General features: G+C 51.7%; 1 protein-coding gene across 1 annotated transcript; it reads right to left on the bottom strand.

Annotated features, from left to right (window-relative positions):
- Positions 1 to 756: 756 nt before the first annotated feature.
- Positions 757 to 22,526, bottom strand: ANGPTL4 (angiopoietin like 4). Its single transcript, XM_056844014.1, has 7 exons — positions 22,128 to 22,526; positions 18,551 to 18,661; positions 16,862 to 16,997; positions 4,083 to 4,196; positions 2,433 to 2,531; positions 1,328 to 1,603; positions 757 to 939 (listed from the first exon to the last, which is right to left on the bottom strand). The coding sequence occupies exons 1-7, from the start codon at positions 22,524 to 22,526 to the stop codon at positions 758 to 760; spliced, it is 1,317 nt and encodes a 438-aa protein (XP_056699992.1). The 3' UTR covers position 757.
- Between the last annotated feature and the right edge of the window lie 256 nt (positions 22,527 to 22,782).

Genomic DNA, 22,782 nt, shown 5'->3' with positions numbered 1-22,782 from the left:
TATTCCGCTCGCAGCAGGGGGACAGGTTCTACGTAACCCCAAAGGCGTGTCGCCAACCTCAGGGCCAGAAAGAGAGCCTCTGCAGCCAGGCTGACCTTGGGCAAACTCTTACGTACATGACCGGAGCGTTAACACCTGGCCCTTTGCTAACCATTCTGATGGAAGCATTACCTGGTGGGGTCGTGGAAACCTCCTACTTTGGGAAAGGGACACCACACACAAAAAAAAAACAGAGGCTACTATACTCATTTACAGTGACAGCCAGTTCATGAGGGGAAGCGTGGCCAACAGCATAATTGTCAGCTTTTCAAGGCATGAAGAGGTGAGCCGGTCTTGAGCCCTTTTTGAGGGAAATGTGACACTCAGACAAAAGCAAACCCCCTGGAGAGTATTTAAATTTGTAACAAGCACCAGATCTGGAAGATTGTCCTCCCGAGCTGGTACTGCTGCCCAATGGCCTTTGTGCCAAAGCCAGAACCTGAGACGCCAGCTCGGCTGGTGGACCCGGAAGTCTCCTTCCTTGCTCAGCTGCCTTGAGTCATCCCCCAAGTGGTTCTCCCATCAGGGAAATTAGTCACCGTATTGCCCCACGTGCTGCCGCAAGGGGCATCTCTTGCAAAGGCTGGCTCCTTCCTACAGTCGTAACGGGCAGCCAGCTGAAAGAATCTGCGGAGTCCCCAACTGGAGCTGATGGAACTCGCGCCTCCAAAGAGGCGGGAATCTAGGGGGCACCCAGTCTCCCGAGAGACCCGTGCTTCTAGGATTCCACTCCCAGCTCCAGGGGCTGGATCTTCATGGTGGTCGATTTCAGGGGGTAGTACCTCCCTTTCCAAGTCTTCCAGAAGATGCCCTGCTTCCTCTCGTGCCGCTGGCGGGGGATGGAGCGGAAGTATTTCCCGTTGAGGTTGACGTGGCCACAGGTGCTGAACCACCAGCCTCCTGGGGAGGAAAAGAAAGGGACCGCAAGTTTATTAGCCATGGACCGTGCCAACCAAAATAAAGCCAGTGTGGTAGTTAAGAGTGGCGGACTCTAATGTGGTGAGCCGGATTTGATTCCTCACTCCTCCACATGAGCGGCGGACTCCAATCTGGAGAACCGGGTTTGATTCCCCGAAAAGTCTGAGGTCTTTTCACATCACCTACTTGCCTAGTCCCTTTTAACTGGAGATGCCGGGGATTGAACCTGGGACCTTCTGCATGCCAAGCAGATGATCTACCAATGAGCCACAGCCCCTCCCCTGATGTAAATCAGTCCGCTAAACCAAGGGCATGATTTATAGGGGGGCGGTGGTGGAGGATGGAATAATCACTCTTTCCCAGAACTGACCTGAGAGATGCTTGGCGCAATTAGCGTCTCCCTTGAGGTCGTGGTCCTGATCCCTCGTAGAGAAGGGCAGCTGGGGGAAGTCACCCATGGCATTCTCCAGTTCCCCGAGGACGGGGCCCAGGAGGCTGAGCATATAGGCAGTGTCTTCTCCCCCCAGCCTAAAAAGAAACTGGACCAGCTGGGAGTTCCCTTCCCAGTCCTGCATCTCGATGACGAGGCGGAACATTCCTTCTCGTACGATCCGGTGGATTTTATCCAAGCCCAGCCAGAAGTCTCCTGGAAAACGAAACAAGGGTCGGTCAACTTAACGAGTTCAGCGTGTTTTTACTGACAGACACTGAAGGCCATAAGCACAGAAGAAAAGCTCTGCTGGATCGGACCAAGGCCCATCAAGTCCGACAGTCTGTTCACACAGTGGCCAACCAGGGGCCTCTGGGAAGCCCACAAACAAGACGACTGCAGCAGCATTATCCTGCCTGTGTTCCACCGCACCTAATACAATAGGCCTGCTCCTCTGATCCTGGAGAGACTAGGTATGCATCATGACTAGTATCCACATTTGACTAGTAGCCATAGATAGCCCTCTCCTCCACCAACACGTCCACTGTAGCTAGTCACACACACGGTCATGCGTGAAGCTGCCCGATAATGAATCGGAGCATTGGTCCAAGGTCAGTGTTGCGTACTCGGACTGGCTGCAGCTCTCCAGACTCTCAGATTTAGGTCTTTCCCATCACCTACTGCCTTACGAGAACAGAAGAAAAGCCCTGCTGGATCAGACCGAGGCCCATCCAGTCCAGCAGTCTGTCCACACCGTGGCCAACCAGGCGCCTCCAGGAAGCCCACAAGCAAGATGACTGCAGCAGCACCATCCTGCCTGTGTTCCACAGCACCTAATATAATAGGACCTTCCTCTGGGTACACCCCACCATCAAAAGCTAGGCTAAGGGGTCTATTAGAGGGAGGGTCTGTTCTGCGGTTGTGCTCCTGTCGTGGGGCTGCCTGCAAAGGAAGATTTTGCCAGGCGCCATCTTTGCCCAGTCATGGCCGCATTTAGGACATTGTAATTTCTGGTTGCTGCAACGGGAAACCACCGGCTGCTTACCGCTCATATTTCCGAAGCCGTTCCTGTAGGCCTCCCACAACTGGTCAAAATCGACAGATCCGTCCCGACGCCTCTGAATTACCGTCCAGCCCCCACTATCTGTAGTCAAAAAGAGAGAATGGATCACATCGCCGTTCCACAGACAAACCCCTCTGGGACCCCAGACCACCCAATCGTGACCCTGCCCCCAATAGTGACTGTTCCTCATCGATGTTATGACACCAAAAATAACTCGAATCGGCAAAAAAGTACAATGGCAGGGAAGAAAAAGAAGAGTTGGTTTTTAAATGCAGACTCTCTCTACCACTTAAGGAAGAATCAAACCGGCTTACAATCACTTTCCCTTCCCCTCCCCGCAACAGACACCCTGTGAGGTAGGTGGGGCTGTGTGTGATTAGCCCAAGGTCACCCGGCTGGCTTCGTGTGTAGGAGTGGGGAAACAAATCCAGTTCACCAGATCAGCCTCCGCCGCTCATGTGGAGGAGTGGGGAATCAATCCCAGTTCTCCAGAGTCCACCGCTCCAAACCACCGCTCTTAACCACTACACTACACTGGACCATCAAAAAGCAAATTGGCTTGCTGCTGAGGGCCTGTGAGTAATGCCTGCATGCCGGCTCAAAAAGTCTGGCTTTCGAGTCAGTTTGGATATCGGATGCCCGGATAAGGGACGCTCAACCTGTATATGAACACCCTAAACCAGAGATAGGATTTCCAGCACCTAGTCTGTCTCAATATTTCACCTCCACCCCTGGAGAAAGGCAGTTAGTATTCTCAGTTAATATTCTCATTTTTACCCACCCCCCAACAATCTCTTGGTGGGAGTGGGAGGGATTTGAACCCAAACTCTCCAGCTTAGTGCCAGCTGCTTACCCACTTACCCACTAGGGAGGGGCTGGGGCTCAGTGGTAGAGCCTCTGCTTGGCCTGCAGAAGGTCCCAGGTTCAATCCCCAGCCTCTCCGGTTAACGGGGGCTAGGCAAGCACGTGATGTGAAGGACCTACGCCTGAGACCCTGGAGAACCGCTGCCGGTTTGAGTAGACAAATTACTTTGATGGACCAAGGGTTTGATTCAGTAGAAGGCAGCTGCATATGTTCATAAATGACTATTCAGGGGAGGGGCCGTGGCTCAGTGGTGGAGCATCTGCTTGGCATGCAGAAAGTCCCAGGTTCAATCCCTGGCATCTCCAGTTCAAGGGACCAGGCAAGTAGGTGATGTGAAAGATCTCTGCCTGAGACCCTGGAGAGCCGCTGCCGGTCTGAGTAGACCAGTGGTTCACAACCCTTTTTTGGCCATGCCCCACCTAAGCATCTCTAAAATCTTGAGCCCCCCCCCCTGTGACATATAATTCTTAGTGGGCTTTCCCCCTCTCCATTGTCACCAGCTGACCGCCATGTACATTCTGATTTTAATTTTTAAAATGTGTGTGTCACAATATATATTTATATACTGTATATGAGGTCCCTAGAACCATAAGAAATGCAAAAAATTCACTGTTAATAACTCATTCTCAAATTGCCCCCCTTAAAAATCAAATTGCCCCACGTTGGGAACCACTGGAGTAGACAATACTGACTTTGATGGACCAAGGGTCTCATTCAGTATAACACAGTTTCATGTGTTCACTCGCCAACACCCCCCATTCCCTTACCTGAAGCCAGGTCACAAAAGACTTCGAAAGACTTTGAGCCAGGAGGCTGGATCTGGAACACCCCGCTGTTCCGTTCTCCCTCCAGGTAAAGCTGGGGACAACCAGTAGGGAATTCTGCAAGGAGGGTGGGAGAAAAAGGGGGTCCATCAGCTAAAGCCCCATGTGAAGCACCCATCTTAAAATTTCACCAAAACCCTTTCCAGGTGTGGGGGGGAGTATATTGACAACACCTTTAGAATCACACAGTTGGAAGGGACCACCTGGGTCATCTAGTCCAACCCCCTGCACAATGCAGGGAATTTACAACTACCTCCTCCCCCCAAGCCCAGTGACCCCTACTCCATGCCCAGAAGATGGCAAAAAAACAACAACCCTTCAGGATCTGTGGCCAATCTGGCCTGGAGGAAAACTGCTTCCTGACCCCAAAGCATTACCCTGGGCATGTAAGAAAGGGCCACGAGAGCCAAAAACCCTTCCTGCCCGCCCTCTCATGATCTGTCTAAATCCACAGAATCAGCATTGCTGACCAATGACCATCTAGCCTCTTCTTAAAAACCTCCAAAGAAGGAGAGCCCACCACCTTCCCAAAGAAGCCTGTTCCACTGAGGAACCGCTCTGACTGTCAGAAAGTTCTTCCTAAGGCTTAGCCGGAAACTCTTTTGATTTAATTTCAACCCGTTGGTTCTGGTCCGACCTTCTGCGGCAACAGAAAACAACTTGGCACCCTCCTCTATATGACAGCCCTTGAGGTACTTGAAGATGGTTATCATATGCCCTCTCAGTCGTCTCCTCTCCAAACTAAACGTAACCAGCTCCTTCAACCTTTCCTCATAGGACTTGGTCTCTAGACCCCTCAAGATCTTCGTTGCCCTCCTCTGGACACGTTCCAATTCACCTACATCCTTCTTAAATTGTGGGGCCCCAAACTGAACACAATACTCTAGGTGAGGTGTAACCTTGTCAGGTAGGGCAGTACAATTCATTCACACGGACATATATGAGGCTCATTCACATGATCTTTGTTCACATGTAGCTACCGAAGGCCTAGCAAGTTCACTGGCCAGGCGTGAACCCAACAAAACCTTCCATGTTCAGGCGTAGTCTACCTCCAAATACCCTGAACAAGAAGAGGAGGGCTCTTGCTTTCCTGCATGGCTCTTGAGCTTCCAAGAAATACCTTGTGGGGCATCTTGCCATGTTCTTTAATACCAACCCACCCTCCTAAATGTCCACTGGGTGTCAATGGAGGGCACAGTGCTATAGGAAAAAAGCACCCTCTACATTTGGGGAGGATTGTCATTTAATAGTCTTAGTGATAACACTGCAAAGCAGGACACAAATCATATTTACAGATGGAGGACATAACACATGTATTAAAATTGGATCTGCAGCAGAATTCATATGAAACTGGGTTGGGGAGAGCCAGCGTGGTGTGGTGGTTAAGAGCGGTAGTTTGGAGGGGTGGACTCTGATCTGGAGAACCGGGTTCAATTCCCCGCTCCTCCACATGAGCGGATCTGGTAAACTGGATTTGTTTCCCCACTCCTACACATGAAGCCAGCTGGGTGACCTTGGGCTAGTCACGGCTCTCTTAGAGCTCTCTCAGCCCCACCTATCTCACAGGGTGTCTGTTGTGGGGAAGGGAAGGTGATTGTAAGCCGGTTTGATTCTTCTAAAAGTGGTAGAGAAAGTCGGCATATAAAAACCAACTCTTCTTCTTCTTGATTTTCTGGTTCAGTTGAGACCGCACCGGTAGTTCTAATCTAATTAGTTCACTCAATCTCCTCTTTTAATTCTGCCCATGTTCACAGCTCAGTTTTAATCTGCTGGCTTTTTAGCAAGTTTCCCCCCACCGTTTTAGGCATCCTGCAATCCTGGGGTATTCTCAAGACCCATGAGCAAATGATTAAAAAAAAAATCCATTGGGCAAGAAAACAGATGTGAAGGGGGTGTAAATTTGTTTAAATGAGAGATTCACCATTTCTGCACCATCTACCGGAGAGGGATTAGACCTAGGCTAGCAAGGATTCTCTGTTCTCTTAAGCCCCAATAAGATGGAGTGGTGCTGGAGACAACCTAAAGCAGGGGTGTCAAACATAAGGCCTGGGAGCTGGATCCGGCCCCTTGAGAGCGCTTATCTGGCCGGCAAGACAGCCGCCAGCACCCCTCAATCTGGGCTGGCGAGGCATAGCCCGGCTTGACCAAGTGACATTTATGTCATATCCGGCCCATGTAACAATTGAGTTTGACACCCATGGCCTAAAAAGTCTTTCCAGCGTGGTGTAGTGGTTAAGAGTGGTGATTAGGAACAGTGGACTCTAATCTGGAGAACCGGGTTCGATTCCCCACTCCTCCACATGAGCGGCCGACGCTAATCTGGTGAACCAGGTTGGTTTCCCCACTCCTACACAGAAGGCCAGCTGAGTGACCTTGGGGTAGTCACAGCTCTCTCAGCCCCACCTACCTCACAGGGTGTCTATTGTGGGGAAGGGAAGGTGATTGTAAGCCGGTTTAATTCTCATCAGCATGGTGTAGTGGTTAACAGCGGTGGTTTGGAGCTGTGGACTCTTATCTGGAGAACCGGGTTTGATTCCCCACTCCTCCACATGAGCAGAGGAGGCTAATCTGGTGAACTGGATTTGTTTCCCCACTCCTACAAATGAAGCCAGCTGGGTGACCTTGCGCTAGTCATTGCTCTCTCAGAACTCTCCCAGCCCCACCTACCTCACAGGGTGCCTGCTGTAGGGAGGGGAAAGGAAGGTAATTGCAAACCAGTTTGATCCTTAAGTGGTAGAGAAAGTCAGCAAATAAAAACCAGCTCTTCTTCCTCTTCAGTGGTAGAGAAAGTCGGCATATAAAAACCAACTCTTCTTCTTTCCGGGGTACTACCCACCCCCAATGTAAGTTGAAACCCCTCCCCGGGCTGCCAAGACCCTGTCTTGAAGGAATGCCATTTTCCCACAACCCTGGCACCTGGCCTGCTCTGGGGTTACCTGTGCAGAGGCCCCCGCGCTTGGCATCCAGCACCTGCCTGGACTTTGCTCCCAGGCAGGCCAGCGACTGCCAGCAAGACGCTCTTTTGTCTGACTGGGGAAAAGTCCGCTTGGCAGTGCGTGAAGAAAATATGCACCCCGCATGGGCCTCGTGCGGGGAAACCAAAACGTGGCAAGGGACTTTACCCCCCCTGCGGCTAAGAACAGCCCGGCAGCCTTCCAGCTACACAGGTGGGCACTGGCCCCTCTCCCGGAGACAAAGAGAGGCTGTGTGAGGTGGAAAGAGCTCAGCGGGCCGAAGGGACTCGAGACCCCTTCCCTCCCGCCCCGCTGCCATAAATTTAGAAGATATTCTCACAACAGCTGCCAGTGGCAGGATGCCAAGGAGAACACAGGGCAGGGGAAATAAGAAGGGGGGGAGGGAGACATTCAAGTGTAAACATGAACTTTCCCCCAATTCCTCAGCCTTGAATGGGCAGAGGTGGGGAAGGAGGAGCGCATGAATGCGCAGGGGTGCGCTGCCTGTCTTGCATTGCATCACTCCTTTCAGGAGACGTGACCCATTCCACGCAAGCAAAACAGGGGTTGCTGGTATAGGCTTGCTCAAACTGGAGGGAGAATGACAAAAAGGCCTTGTTTGGGATTAAGGGGTGGCAGCAACCCCCGAACAAGCTCCCTTCAGGGCAGTGAGACATTGAAAGTTTGGCTACAGTGACCATGCAAGCAAGATACTAGTTCTCAAGATTTCTTTCTTTCTTTCCCCATTATTGGACTGAGGTCTTTTACAATAAAACCATAAAACGTAAGTAAGACCCATCTCTAAAAACACCTCCCTTCGACTCTTCTCTGCAGCCTCCAAAAAACGAGCAACAAAATAAGGACGCTGAGGGTCAGAGTCCTCTAAGAGGAACTGAACCTTCTGCTCCAAAGTTGCTCGAGAAGATGTGGACCGTTTCTTAAAACATGGTATCATCCATTTTAGCCTAAGCTGGTATGTGTAAGGGCAGTGCAAAAGGATATGTACCAAGGAGTCCACTGATTGAAGAGGGCAGGGACACAGCCAGTCTGAAAAAAGGATCTTTTGCATACAGCCCAGCAAAACCATTGAAAAAAGGCAATTAAATCATCCTCAAGATTTTTTTTAAAAAAAAGTTATTTGGAGAATATTAACAGCTTGCAAGATGCCCATGCATTTGCAAGGGGGAAGGAGTCTATGAAAGTTTGGCTACAGTGACCAAGTAAAACACTAGTCCTCAAGAATTTTTTTTAAGTTATTTGGAGAATATCGTCAGCTTGAAAGATGCCCATGCGTTTGCAAGGGGGGGGAAGGGAGTCTTTATTATTTCCGTTTGCAAAAGATTTCAGCTAGCAAAAAAGCAGGAGGGTATTAGATGGCCATCTGTCAGCAATGCTGATTCTATAACCTTAAGCAGATGATGAGAGGGAACGCATCTTGGTCATCTTCTGGGCATGTAGTGGGGGGTCACTGGGAGTGTGGGGGGGAAGTAGTTGTGAATTTCCTGCGTTGTGCAGGGGGTTGGACTAGATGACCTTGGTGGTCCCTTCCAACTCTATGATTCTATGATTAGAAACAAAATTGTTTATAGTCCATCAAATCAAACCACCCTGTCACAATAGGCCAAACGCTTAAAAACGCCACCATCAATGTCGGCCTTTTCCAAAATCTATCAATTTCACCATGTTCGACAAATGCCATTTCCACGGAAAATATACACTATTGAGAATCCTCTCATTTCTTTCTTGAGCCCGAACTCCAAGCCGCTGATTCTTCTCCTCTCCTCAAATTTCTTCCCTTCCCAACATCGGCATTTGCTGATTGCAATAAATACTTATTGTACACTTCATCTCCACCACCCCGCACACACTATGAGTCGGAGATTCTCGGAACATAACGTGTGCAACCGCAGCACACGGGGGCGGGGGAGAGAATGTGCCTTATCCAGACATAAATACATCTCCAGCATGCACGCTCTGGCCTTCTCCCTCTCCCATGTTACATCAGCATCTTTCTTGGGGGGGGGGCGAACTAGGGGAAAGGGCAGGTCTGCCTGGAAATGGGGAGGAGAAACACTGAACTCTTTGAGGAGCATTCAACTTTCACCCAGTTTCTTTGCAACCTGAGATTCCACCCCCCCACCCCCAGCACACACCCCTCCTCCCCGACACAGGGATAAATCAGTCCTTCCCTTCTCGCACACACAAACCTCCTCCCTGGGTCCAGCTTTAGGGCAAAGCATTCTTTCTTAAAGGATGGTCATTCATCAGAAGAAGCTGCGTACCATGAGGGGGCAGAGAGAATGGGTCTCTTTTTTTCCTGGAGAAAGATGGCAGAGAAGGAAGAGCTACCCATTGAGAAAAAGTAGAAACGAGGGTCTCTGGAACCTTATAAAGAAAGGCTTGTAGCAAAGGCCCGACACCTGTTATGGAAAATCTATATGGGTCTATCCGTTGGAACCTTATAAAAAGATATTGCAGAGCCTGCGAAGGTGCAGAAAAGAGCAACCAAAATGATCAGGGTACTAGAGCGGCTGCCCTATGAGGAGCGGTTAAAACGCTTAGAACTGTTTAGCTTGGAAAGAAGCCGGTTAAGGGGAGACATGACAGAGGTCTGTAAAATTATGCATGGTATGGAGAGAGTGGACAGGGAGAAGCTCTTCTCCCTCTCTCATAATACTAAAACGCGGGGCCATCTGCTGAAGCTGGTGAGAGATTCAAAATAGGTAAAAGGAAGTACTTCTTCACACAACGCATCATTAAATTGTGGAACTCCCTGCCCCAGGATGTGATGATGGCTGCCAACTTGGAAGGCTTTAAGAGAGGAGTGGACATGTTCATGGAGCATTTATGGCTGCTAGTAAAAATGGATACTAGTCATGATGCATACCTATTCTCTCCAGGATCAGAGGAGCAGGCCTATTATATTAGATGCTGTGGAACTCAGGCAGGACAATGCTGCTGCAGTCGTCTTGCTTGTGGGCTTCCTAGAGGCACCTGGTTGGCCACTGTGTGAACAGACTGCTGGACTTGATGGGCCTTGGTCTGATCCAGCAGGGCCTTTCTTATGTTCTTGTGTCAGGATAATTTGGAACAAAGGTACTTAAACGCTTTTTCTGCCTTCTGCTTTCCCATTGCTAACCCCTCCCAAAACCCTGCTTCCATCCCCCCCAGATATATATTGGGGGGGGCACATATCCAATCTGGAACTGCCCCCTTCTTTGGCATCTTCTCTGCTCTCAAATTATGCTTCCTCCCCCACAGTTTTTGCTGTTAAAAAGAAGCTCCAGGGGCTTTTCTGAGAGGGGGGAAGATTTCCCCTCTCCCTCCAAGCCCCTCAACATAGGCGCATGAGCCATATTGCAAAGTGAAAGAAACCGTCCCTCTCCCTCTACGCTGCCTCTCAAGCCCTCAAGACACTCCTTGGTTGACTGGGGCCTTGGTGCTGGTTTGCAAAAAAAGAAGAAAACTGTCTTGAGGATTAGCAACTTAGCTGTACTATCCCCACGGCCGTCGTCGACCATGTTTTCCACACCCGGTTTTGGAGTGGAATTCTTGTAGTTTGCAGATGCGCTCCCATTCACTCTAGGCCACACAAACACACCATCAGTCCCTGCACGACCGGCAAGAGATGCAGGCCTGGCAATCCTGCATTTGCTGACAGGAGTGTAACTCTGTTCAAAGGGGCCGTGGCTCAGCAATAGAGCATCTGCTTGGCACGCCGAAGGTCCCAGGTTCAGTTCCCGGCATCTCCAGTTAAAGGGACCGGGCAAGTAGGTGACGTGAAAGACCTCAGCCTGAGACCCTGGAGAGCCGCTGCCGGTCTGCGTAGACAATACTGACTTTAATGGGCCAAGGGTCTGTTTCAGTAGAAGTCAGCTTCATGTGATGCCACAAATGTTCCCGTCGACTTTTACTTGACCGCTCTGCGCTGCGAGGAAATTCCCCCCCATCATTCTAGCAAGATGCCAAAAGAGCAACGTGAACCCAGAATTGATTGCAGTAGCGGTTTTACAACTTCCTGATTTAGCACCTCTGGAAACCTGAGTTTCACAAGGGCCAGCTTTAGTTTCGAAGGGATAAAACTTGGCTCTGTGAACTCTGCATGTTTCAACACCACAGGACGTTAAGTAGCAGCTTCCAAGTTTTTAAGGGGAGGAGGGGAGAGACAGAACTCCTTCACCTAATGGCTAGCGGAACCTGTGGAACTCCCTGCTACAAGGTGAGGCCACTGGATTACAACAGATCTTTTTTTTTTAAAAGAGACAAATTCATGGAGGTGTCTGGCTATTATACATGACTGCTTGGTGAGGCCTCCAGGCTCAGAGGCAGTATATCTGTGGTTAAAAGCTGCTGGACTAGCACTGCCGGTGGGCTTCCCAGAAGCATCTTGTTGGATACGGATCTGAACCGTCACACCTAAGAGCGACTAGTGTTAAAAACCCACGCACAAATAACATCATCACCCTAACCTTAACTCTGACCTTACTCTAGAAAGTGGCAACTTGTTTATATTTTCAGCTCATTTGATTTTTTTTTTTTTAAATGTATTTTAGATAAAGGTCCGCCTTGGAACAGGGGGAAATGATTGCAAGCCATGAGCTTGGAAACACATTGAAAATAAGCCTAAAGCAGCCTCTGAGCATATGCAGAGTGCTTTCCCCCACGCTCTGATAATTGGACACACACACCTTGGGTTCGGAAGCAGGGCTGCCGGGTACAGGACATTTCTTTCAAGCACATAGCTGATAGGGTTGCAGGTCCTTCTTCACCACCGGCGCGAGGTTTTTGGGGTGGAGCCTGAGGAGGGCGGGGTTTGGGGAGGGACTTCGATGCCATAGAGTCCAGTCACCAACGCAGCCATTTTCTCCAGGAGAACTGATCTCTGTTGCCTGGAGATCAGTTTTAATGGCAGATCTCCAGCTAGTACCTGGAGGTTGGCAACCCTAATAGTTGAATAACCCCGCTTGGCAGGCAAAATGTCCCAGACCCAATCCCCCCACCCTCAACATCACCCATTAAAAGTACCTCTTGTTGGAAAGACCCTTCTCAGTCTAAGCTCTTGGCCAGCCAGATGTTTTCCGGCCACAAACAGGGCAGGAGGCCACACCCCTCCCCTGGCATTTCTCTCCCCCGCAGCATTTGATTGCTCTGAGGTAGACTGCCTCAGAACATGGAGGTTCCATCTGGCAGCAGACCCGGTATGCTTCTCATCCACCAGGATTGTGTGCAGCCCTATTTTAAAGCCAACAGCCACTGTGTCTTGCGACAGCCACGTCCCCTTGCAACTGCCTTCCTCAAACTGGGCGGTCTTTCCAACAGCACGCAAGTGCCCTCTGAGAGCCAGGGTGGTGTAGTGGTTAAGAGCGGTGGTTTGAAGCAGTGGACTCTGATCTGGAGAACGGGGTTCGATTCCCCACTCCTCCACATGAGCGGCAGAGGCTAATCTGGTAAACCAAGTTGGTTTCCCCACTCCTACACTCAAAGCCAGCTGGGTGACCTGGGACTAGTCACAGTTCTCTCGAGCTCTCTCAGCCCCACCTACTCACAGGGTGTCTGTGGCAGGGAGGGGAAGGAGATTGCAAGCCGGTTTGATTCTCCCTTAAATGGCAGAGAAAGTCGGCATATAAAAACCAACTCTTCTCTCGTAAGCCAAAAAACTCCCCCGAGATAGTGGGACTCTCGCAGCTCTGGCTGATTCTCGCTTCGAGCACAACAGGCTCCCGGTCTCGTCCCACGACACCGTCCCTCCCCCCCCCCCCGCAAATTCTTTGCAGAGCGAGCAACACTTCCCTCCCCGGCCAAATTATTTTGGAATCCCAGCCCCGCCGCAGGGGTAGCGTTACCTTTCCCCGACTTGGCTGGGGGCCAGCCCAGCTGCGAGCGCCACGCGGGTTCTCGCTCGTTCCTTTTCCCAATTAACCCTGCCGCTCCTGGGGAAAAAGGGCCCGGCGACAATCTTCACCTCTCACCCAGTTGGCTGCCGGCCGAGCCGGTTCTCTGGCTGAGACGGGAGAAGACCCGGCCGGCGGAATCAAGTTTCCTGGCTCTCCGTCCCCACGGCTGGCTCCAGCTGGGATACCGCAGCCTGGGCAGAAGCCACGCCTGCCAGACGAAGTCTGTTTTGGGAGTGGTCTCCGGAGCCTGGGAACCCTCGCCGCTCAGAGTCCATCCCCAAGAATCCTATGCAGATTCAGAACAGATCTGACAAATGGAGTATTGGGGGAGGGGGAGCCTCATCCATGCCTATCAGGATGGCACAGCTGGGTAGAACCTCCATGTTCACAGGCAGTCTAGCTCCGCACGCCAGGTCGTGGGTGAATAAATAAGTAGGGGGCTTGCTTACGGCCTTCTGAGAAGCATCTGGCTGGACACTGTTGGAAACCAGGGACTGGGGGGGGAGGAGGAAGAGGAGGAGCCTGGCTTCATCGGGGAGAGGAGGAGGAGAAGAGTTGGTTTTTATATGCTAACTTTCTCTCCCACTTAAGGAAGAATCAAACCGGCTTACAATCACCTTCCCTTCCCCTCCCCACAACAGACTCCCTGGGAGGTAGGTGGGGATGAGAGCTGTGACTAGCCCAAGGTTACCCAGCTGGCTTCATGTGTAAGAGTGGGGAAACCAACCCGGTTCACCAAATTAGCCTCCGCCGCTCACGTGGAGGAGTGGGGAATCGAACCCGGTTCTCCAGATGAGAGTCCACCACTCCAAGCCACTGCTCTTAACCACTACACCACGGTGTAGTGGGGAGCCTTGCTTGCAGCCGTCTGAGAAGCATCTGGCTGGCCACTGTTGGAAACCAGGGACTGGGCTAAATGACCCACTCCACCAGGGCTAGAGCCTGGCTCAATTGGCAAGCTGTCCATGGCAATCGCTTAACAGAGCCTCCACATTTAGGCAGTGCATGTCTGAATGCAAGACGCTGGGGAGGCAGTCATTTGCCTGCCTGAGAACCTGCAAACCACTGCCAGTCATAGGAAGAAGAAGAGTTGATTTTTCTATGCCGATTTCCTCTACCTTTTAAGGAGAATCAAACCGGCTTACAATCACCTTCGCTTCCTCTCCCCACAACAGACACCTTGTGAGGTAGGTGGGACTGAGAGAGCTCTAAGAGAACTGTGACTAGCCCAAAGTCACTGAGCAGGAGTGGGGAAACTCACTCGGTTTGCCAGATTAGAGTCCGCCACTCTTAACCACTCACTACACCACGCTGGCTCAGCAGACAATACTGAGCTAGGAGAACCAGAGCCTTCATCCAGCACAGGCCAGTTCCTTCCATTCATCACACGTCCCTCTTGTGTGAACAATGTTTCTGCAACCAATTCATCCCGTTGCCAGATTTCCCCCCACCCCCAATCTCCGGTACCTCGAACCCGGCACCCTCCATCCAGCAGCTTTGCTGAACAATTTTGTTCCCTCTCCCAGAAACCTGCCTGGCTCCTCGGACGTCCCCCTTTTGCATTGCAAAACTGCAGAACACTTTTCAGGGCTTTTTATTTTCCGTTCCCACCCCCCTCCCCAGGAGACTTGGGCGCTCTTCCAGCCAGCCTCAGCCCAAATTTTGTCACGCGCACCTGCTGCCTGATGTAAATCCGAAAAGGGAGAGCCCAACTTGTTCAGTTTTGCTCAAAAACATCTGCAAGGGGTCATCCAGTTGGGAGCCAAGATGGAATGTGGGAAGGGAGCTGAGGTCACGGCTTTCCACGCGCTGATTTCCCAATGCAAAAACCTAATTTGACCCAATTTTTCCCTTCCTCAAAGCCTTCCCACACACACACAATGGGGGAAAATAACAGCTGCACGTTACCACCTCCTTCCTCTGCTAGTAACTTCCAAGAAACACCTGGCTGCCTTAAAAGCGCAGCGGACTAGATTTCGTCCAGCGTTGGGCCTCACTGGGAGGATGTATGGATTATGCATGAAACAGACACACTGGGGATCGGGACCCACCTCCCAACCCAACATTCACCACAATGCACTCACCCTAGGACATTTAGTCACCAGCAAATCCATCCACCAGCAAAACCCCATAGCGGCAGGACGCAATGCAGAGTAAACCTGAGATCTCTCCGTGAGATCAGGACAAATCTATTGCATGTTTTATTCTGCTTGTCCTCCTGGGAGCTCAGGAATACCTACGGGCCTTGTGATTTTATTGGCACAACCCTGCCAAGCAAGAAAATGCATGTCTTTGTTTGTGTGACTGGCCCATGACAGATTTCACAGTAGGGTGGCTCTGAAAGCGACATCTTTCCCAAGCTAAATTATGTTTAGAAATAGACTGTCTCAGAACCTGGAGGTTCTATTAACCGTCAAAACTGATAGTTGTTGGTGGGTCTCTTCATACGTTTACATTCTCTGGCTATCTGCTGCCCAAAGATGTATGTGACAGCCAGCGTGGTGTAGTGGTTAAGAGTGGTGGTTTGGAGTGGTGGACTCTGATCTGGAGAACTGGGTTTGATTCCCCACTCCTCCACATGAGCGGCGGAGGCTAATCTGGTGAACTGGCTTGGTTTCCTCACTCCTACACACGAAGCCAGCTGGGTGACCTTGCGCTAGTCACACTCTCTCAGCCCCACCTACCTCACAGGGTGTCTGTTGTGGGGAGGGGAAGGGAAGGCAATTGTAAGCCGGTTTGATTATTCCTTAAGTGGTAGAGAAAGTCAGCATGTAAAAACCAACTCTTCTTCTAAAGTGCCGTCAAGTCGCAGCTGACTTATGGCAACCCCGTAGGGTTTTCAAGGCAAGAGACTAACAGGGGTGGTTTGCCATTGCCTTCCTCTGCGTAGCGACCCTGGTATTCCTTGGTGGTCTCCCATCCAATTACTAACCAGGGCTGACCTTGCTTTGCTTCTGAGATCTGATGAGATCAGGCTAGCCTGGGCCATCCAGGAACACGCAGGTTCCACTTGGCCCTCCTAGGTAACAAACCTCCACCAATACAGATGCTAACACATCATGCAACCATGAATTCTACAAATTAATCCCAGGCCACATGAAGTGGGATTGGGTTTCCAGAGCTGGCGGGGAACTAAATTAGGACTGCGCGCCCCTGCAAATCTGTAGCCGGGATGGAAAATACTTCCTTCAGCCCTGGAAAAGTGTGCAACGTGATTCCAAAAATCCAGCTCCCGGAAATAAGGGTCATTTATGCATGGGAGGTTTGTTGCTGGCTGGACCCACACTTTCCTGCTGGGAATCTCTGCACCAGCAGTCTCCAAGCTCAAATCAAGTCCCCGCCCCTTGGAATGCTGCTTTGTAATTGGCTTACTTTGTAGAGCTTACTGTGAGAGAAAATTCCCCTCTCCCAAACCCAATTGCCACATAAAAAGCATTTTAAGAACAACAACAAAACAATGGAGGAATCTGAAAGGGGGGGGGGGAGAAATCCAAGCCTTGGTTTTAAAAAGCCTTTCTTGTGCCCAGAAAGAGCTCCGAGGAAGCAGGAAGCATTTGAATCCCCGCCTCTTTACACGCTGCTTTGTAATTGGCTGGGAGAGAAACCAAGCTTGCGTGCCCCGCACTTTGCCTTCTGCATGGGGATTTCACCCGGGCTTTGCTCAGGGAAGATGGAAAAATCAGGTTAACAGAGGACTGGGAAGACCCGGACATTGCGAGGTCTGGGCATGAGGTCATCTCTAGTGGATGGAAAACTCGTGCATAAATCCAAGGAGCAACCAATTCAGACCGGGGGTGAACATGAGTACCCACGCATAAACGACCAAGAAGTGTTTTTGCAGCATTGATGGGGGGGAGGGAGATAGCACACTCACCGGAGGCCTCCAAAGTCCATGCCCGGGCAATTTGGCTGTGATTGGCTGCTCGGTCGGCACTGCGGACGACACTGTTCTTCCATCGGGGCGTCTGCGTTTCGTTTTCTTTGATGTGCATCGGCAGTAACATGTTGACCTGCAGAAACCCCCCCATCAAAAAAGAAAACGTGATGCAGCATTCCAAGGGTGGGAAGGGATAACACGGACACCCTGGCCTGCTCCTAATCATAATAAACGTTATAAGCCTCGCAAATATATTGAGCAATGATTATAAAACAGTACTGTCATTATAGCTTCATAATACGTTCTTTGTTCGTGTTATCCCTGGTTCGTAATACTAACAGCACAATGCAACAGCACATGAACACCTGACAATCCTTGCAACGACCCTGCAAGGTAGACCCAGAATTTGTGACACATGAAGCTGCCTTATACTGAATCCAAGCCTTGGTCCATCAAAGTCAGTATTGACTACTCTGACCGGCAGCAGCTCTCCAGGGTCTCAGGATGAGGTCTTTCACATCACCTACTTGCCTAGCCCCTTTAAATGGAGATGCCAGGGATTGAACCTGGGACCTTCTGCATGCCAAGCAGATGCTCTACAAACTGAGCCACAGCCCCTCCCCTTGACTGACACCCTGTGAGTCTCAGTGAGAAAAGCAGACTATAAACAAGGTAAATAAAGAAATCCCTAAAATGGAGCCCACTGTTACTACCCCCCTACAGCAAGACAGAGAAGATTACAACGGTTCTACAAGGCGGGTCAGTGTGATGGTCCCCGTATTCCGGGGGAGGGGGCAAAGGCCACCCAGCGCGTTCAGGGCAGCGGTGCCAGATTCAAACAAACAGCTTCCCGAGCAAATAGTTCCACCTCTCCACCACAACACTCCCAGCGCCTCTCCCAGGACGCAGCCTGCCGGTTAGCCAAAACACATGAAGAACACTTACATAACAGAGCTGTATTTACAGCCCTGGCAAAACAGGAATCTGGCTGGGCAGGTCTCCGAAGGACACAAACAAGCCATGTGCCTGGGGCCATAATACTTAAGTCGTATTTTTCCCCCGCCCCTTCTATCTCTTGCAGCAAAGGCAGTTTTGCGGTATCCCACGTGCCTGGAATCCTCGCCCAGGTCAAGTCCGTTTGCCTGGTTCGTCAGGAGAGGGAAAATAGAGCTTCCATGCTCCAAAGCAGTCTACTGCCACTGTCACGGGGGACGGCACGCTTGGGGCATCCGGCTGGCCATGGGAGGTTAGAACTAGATGGACCCTCGGTCTAATCATGCATACAGAGAAGTCAAACAATCCAGGCCAGCGTTTGATTAATTCACTAGCAGTCCTAACCTGTGATTTTTGATTTTTAATGGATTTTATCTTGTGTGTTTCATCGGCATTGTAAGACACCTTACAGTGAAGAAAGGGGAAACACAAATAAACGTTGCAAATAAATAAATAAATAAACAGCAGCAGTTAGCCATGACAGCCACGTGTAACCTCCATGTGCCGCACCTGTCTACCTGGGGACAAGGGAAGACTGTCCCTTTTGGGAAATGAGGCAGCACAACAGTTGAGAGGAGGAGCCTTGACCAAGGAGGTCCTTGGGGGGTAAGTCTTCCCCCTTCCCAAAACTCACTCAGGGGACTTTGGCACTCAAGACACACATACCCCCATCGGTACCCTGCGGGCCCCTACCTTACTCTGAAGACTCTTAATCTGCAGATTCTGCTTATCCATCCGGTACTGCTGCTGTTTAAGTTTCTGGAAGAGCTCTTCGATTCTCAAGTTCTGGCGGCTCACGAAATCCTGAAAACGCGCAAAAGATACAAATGCCGGGCGTTAAAGCCAGAAGAATGGGGGGGGCGCTGTGCAGAAAAGCAGAGAGAAAAAAATCGAATCCCTCGCTCTGCAGAAGACGGGCCGTGCGCAGACAGAGGAGAGAGGCCATGAGTGGAATTAACAGATGTCCCATGAAGAACTGCAGCTCTCCCCAGCCCTTACCCACTTCATTTTCTCCTGCCATACTTATTTATTTTATTTGTAGTCCACCTTTCTCACGGGGACACAGGGAGGCATACACAGAGAGAGTCCGTACAATCAATGGGATGGGACATTCAATAAACTATGAAATAGGATTGTGTGTGTGTGTTAAGTGCCGTCAGGTCACTTCAGACTCACGGCGACCCTATGAATCACTGTCCTCCAAATTGTCCTTTCTTTGACAGCCTTGCTCAGGTCTTGCAAATTGAGGGCTGTGGCTTCCTTTAGTGAGTCAATCCATCTCTTGTTGGGTCTTCCTCTTTTCCTGCTGCCCTCAACTTTTCCTAGCATGACTGTCTTTTCTAGTGACTCCTGTCTTCTCATGTGACCAAAATACAATAGCCTCAGTTTAGTCAGGATAAGTTTAAATAGGATTAGGATAGCAGAAATCTGGAACTGACCAGAAATCCCAAAAACGGAACCGAAGCAAAGAATGAGTATTAACAGGCCACGTTAAATCAGGGGTGTCAAACTCAATTGTTATGAGGGCCGGGTATGACATAAATGTCACTTGGTCGGGCTGGGCCTCGCCAGCCCAGATTGAGAGTGGGGGGGAGGGCTGCCTTGGCTGGCTTGTGGGCCAGGAAAGAGCTTCCAAGGGGCCGGATCCGGCCCTCAGGCCTTATGTTTGACACCCATGTGTTAAATGATGCAAAAATGACATCGTAGGATCCTACTTACAGCAAGGTATACACAGTAGGATAGTCCTGCATTGATTATCCAAGTAAATTTGCAAACCATTTCGTACAGTGCAACCCTATTGCCTGTGTAGAAAAGCCCTCTTGGGTAATTCAATTTGGCATCGCTTGCGGAAAGCCAGGAGAGTAGGAGTTTAGGAAATTTGTACTTTAGAAAATGGGTAAACCCAGGGTCATGCAGTTACCGCAACATTTTCCTCATCAGAAGCACACAAAGAAAGGGTAGGATCTAAAGGTCTAAATCACCAACTTAGGCTAGCATAGCAGGCATTTTATAGAAGAGTTGGTTTTTATATGCTGACTTTCTCTACCACTTTAGGAAGAATCAAACCGGCTTACAATCACTTTCCCCCTCCCAACAACAGACACTCTATGAGGTAGGTGGGGCTGAGAGAGTGTGACTAGCCCAGTCACCCAGCAGGCCTCATGTGGAGGAGTGGGGGAACCAACCCGGTTCACCAGATTAGCCTCCGCCGCTCATATGGAGGAACAGTGAATCAAACCCGGTTCTCCAGGTCAGAGTCCACCACTCCAGACCACCGCTCTTAACCACTGCACCACGCTGGATCTAAGTAGGTTTCAAAAGCGAGTGAATTTTGGACAACTCACGCAGGAAATTCCTGCTTTAAAGACTGCCGTTCAGGGCACTTCCCTCGACCGGACAGGCTCCGTAGTACCGCTGTGTGCAATTTTTTTTAAGGCAGCCAACCAGCATCTCTGGAAGCGCAGCACCCCAAGATTCAAGCCCCTAAGGCGCTGGAAGCGCCCCTCTCATTCAACTGAAAACCCGCAGCTGCTATTTGCGTTCGCTCTCACAAGCTGGCGAGGGAGGTCACCTTCCCAGTAAGGGAGTCGGCTACGGAGGCGCCTGGAAACCAGCAACGCCTGCAAAGGGACTCCCTCGACAAGGGAGTGGATTTTCCTTTCGGTTTCACTAGAGCAGCGTTTCTCAGCCAGGGTGTCCCAGAACAGTAGGGTTCCATAAGAAATTGCTAAAGGTTCCACGAGAAATAGTGATGAATAGGCTAATCATATGTAAATCATATGTACATCACATGTAATCATATGTAGGGGTTCCCTGAGACATGAATATTATTTCAAGGGTTCCACAAGGGGGGGTGAAAGGTCGAGAAACGCTGCACTAGAGGAAACCTCTTGGTGCCGCTCGGCAAACCCAAAAAGGGGGGAAAGCCATTTGTACAGCCGGGACCAGTGAAAATTCAGCCTCGCCGTGGACAGCTCATAATTTAGGGAAGGGACCCCTAAGGGGGAGGGCCACGGAGGTTCCACCCTGGCCAAACCTTCAACTGGGCAAACTCTGGGGAGATGCCCCCTGCCAAGCGGAAAAGACAACACCACCCCAACCTCAAGGACCTCCCAGTTTTGAACACGCATGAACACATGAAGCTGCCTTCTACTGAACCAGACCCTGGGTCCATCAAAATCAGTATTGTCTACTCAAACCAGCAGCAGCTCTCCAGGGTCTCAGGCTCCGGTCTTTCCCATCACCTGCTTGCCTAGTCCCTTTAACTGGAGATGCCGGGGATCGGACCTGGGACCTTCTGCATGCCAAGCAGATGCTCTACCACTGAGCCATGGCCCCTCCCCTTGTGAGGCAAGTCCTTAGGGGTACAGTTCTCCCTTCTCCATTCCCCTACCCCACCTTAGTTCTCCCCCACCGCCCATTCCTCCTCCTCCAGCCCACAACTATTTGCTAGAGGGCAGACTCCCAGCCTGCCCATCCGCTTGCCCAAACGCTGACCCCAGCAGCTTAAAGGGGACTCCTACTCTTTTCTTCCCCGCCACCTTAGTTCACCACTGCCGCCCATTCGCGTAGTGGTTAAGAGCGGTGGAGTCTGATCTGAAATGCTGGGTTTGATTCCCCACTCCTCCACATGGGCGGCGGAGGCTAATCTGAGGAAATGGATTTGTTTCCCCACTCCTCCACAAGAAGCCAGCTGAGAGACCTTGGGCAAATCACACTCTCTCAGCCCCACCTAGCTCACAGGGTGTCTGTTGTGGGGAGGGGAGGATGATTGTAAGCCGGTTTGAGTCTCCCTTAAGAGGTAGAGAAAGTCGGCATAGAAAAACCAACTCTTCGAAGGCCACTTTCACACAGCCCAAATAATGCACTTTCCATCCACTTTCACTGCACCTTAACGATCGTTTGCAAGTGGATTTTGCCAGGTCACACAGTAAAATCCTCCTTCAAAGTTATTTGGGCGGTGTGAAAGTGCCCGGATTCTCCAGCCCACAACTATTTTCTAAAGGGCAAAGACTCCCAGCCTGCCCATTCGCTTGCCCAAAGGCTGACTCCCCGCAGCGCGAAGGGGCCTCTTTTCTACCACCCCACTAATAACGATTTATTAATGCGGTCCCTGACCAGCCCAAGACCCCCAGACCACCCCACGTTAGTTGGCCCCCGCCCCCCGCGCCTCCTCCTGCAGCCCGCAGCCACCGGCTCGGGGGCCAAGCCTGCCAGCCTGCCCGCGCGCGGAGCCCCGGCGCCGCTGCCGCCCTCGGCCTGCCCTCACCTGCAGGGCGCCCAGCTCCTCGCCGCCGCCGCCGCCGTTGTGGGTGCCGTGGCGGCGCAGGCGGCCGTCGAGGCGCTCGAGGCGCTGGCCCACGGCCGCCTTGTGGGCCGCCAGCTGGGCCAGCAGGGCCGGCAGCTGGGCGGCCAGCTGGGCGACGCGGCCGTCGAGGCGGCGCTGCAGGCGGGCCAGCGAGGCGTTGTGGGCGCTCAGGCGGCCGCCCAGGGCGCGCAGCTGCCCGCCCGTCCGCTCGACGTGCTCCTTCAGGCCGTGGCCCAGCTGCAGCAGCCCGTGCGCCAGCACGTTCACCTCGTCCCACGACGCCGACTGGCCGCCCGGCCGGGGCCCCCCCGACGCCGCCGCCAGCCACGCCGCGCCCACCACCAGCACCCACCGCTCCATCGCCGCGCCACGCAAGCCAAGGCAAGCCAAGCGCACCGCACCACCCCGCGCCTCGCCTCGACGACAGCGCACGGCTGGCTGGCCGGCGCGCCCCTTTTATAGACGCCGCCCCGCCGGCGCGCACATGGCCCCGGCGCCTAGACGCCGCCTTCGCCCGCTCGCCCGCCCGCCCCCCTTTCTTCCCTTCCTTCCTTCCTTCGCGGCGGGGCGAGGGCAGGGGAGGAGGAGCCGAGAGGTGGGGCCTGCCGGCGGCCGG

Source organism: Euleptes europaea, chromosome 2 (assembly GCF_029931775.1).
Source record: "Euleptes europaea isolate rEulEur1 chromosome 2, rEulEur1.hap1, whole genome shotgun sequence".
Lineage (NCBI taxonomy): Eukaryota > Metazoa > Chordata > Lepidosauria > Squamata > Sphaerodactylidae > Euleptes > Euleptes europaea.
This window is presented reverse-complemented; position numbering and strand designations above follow the sequence as displayed.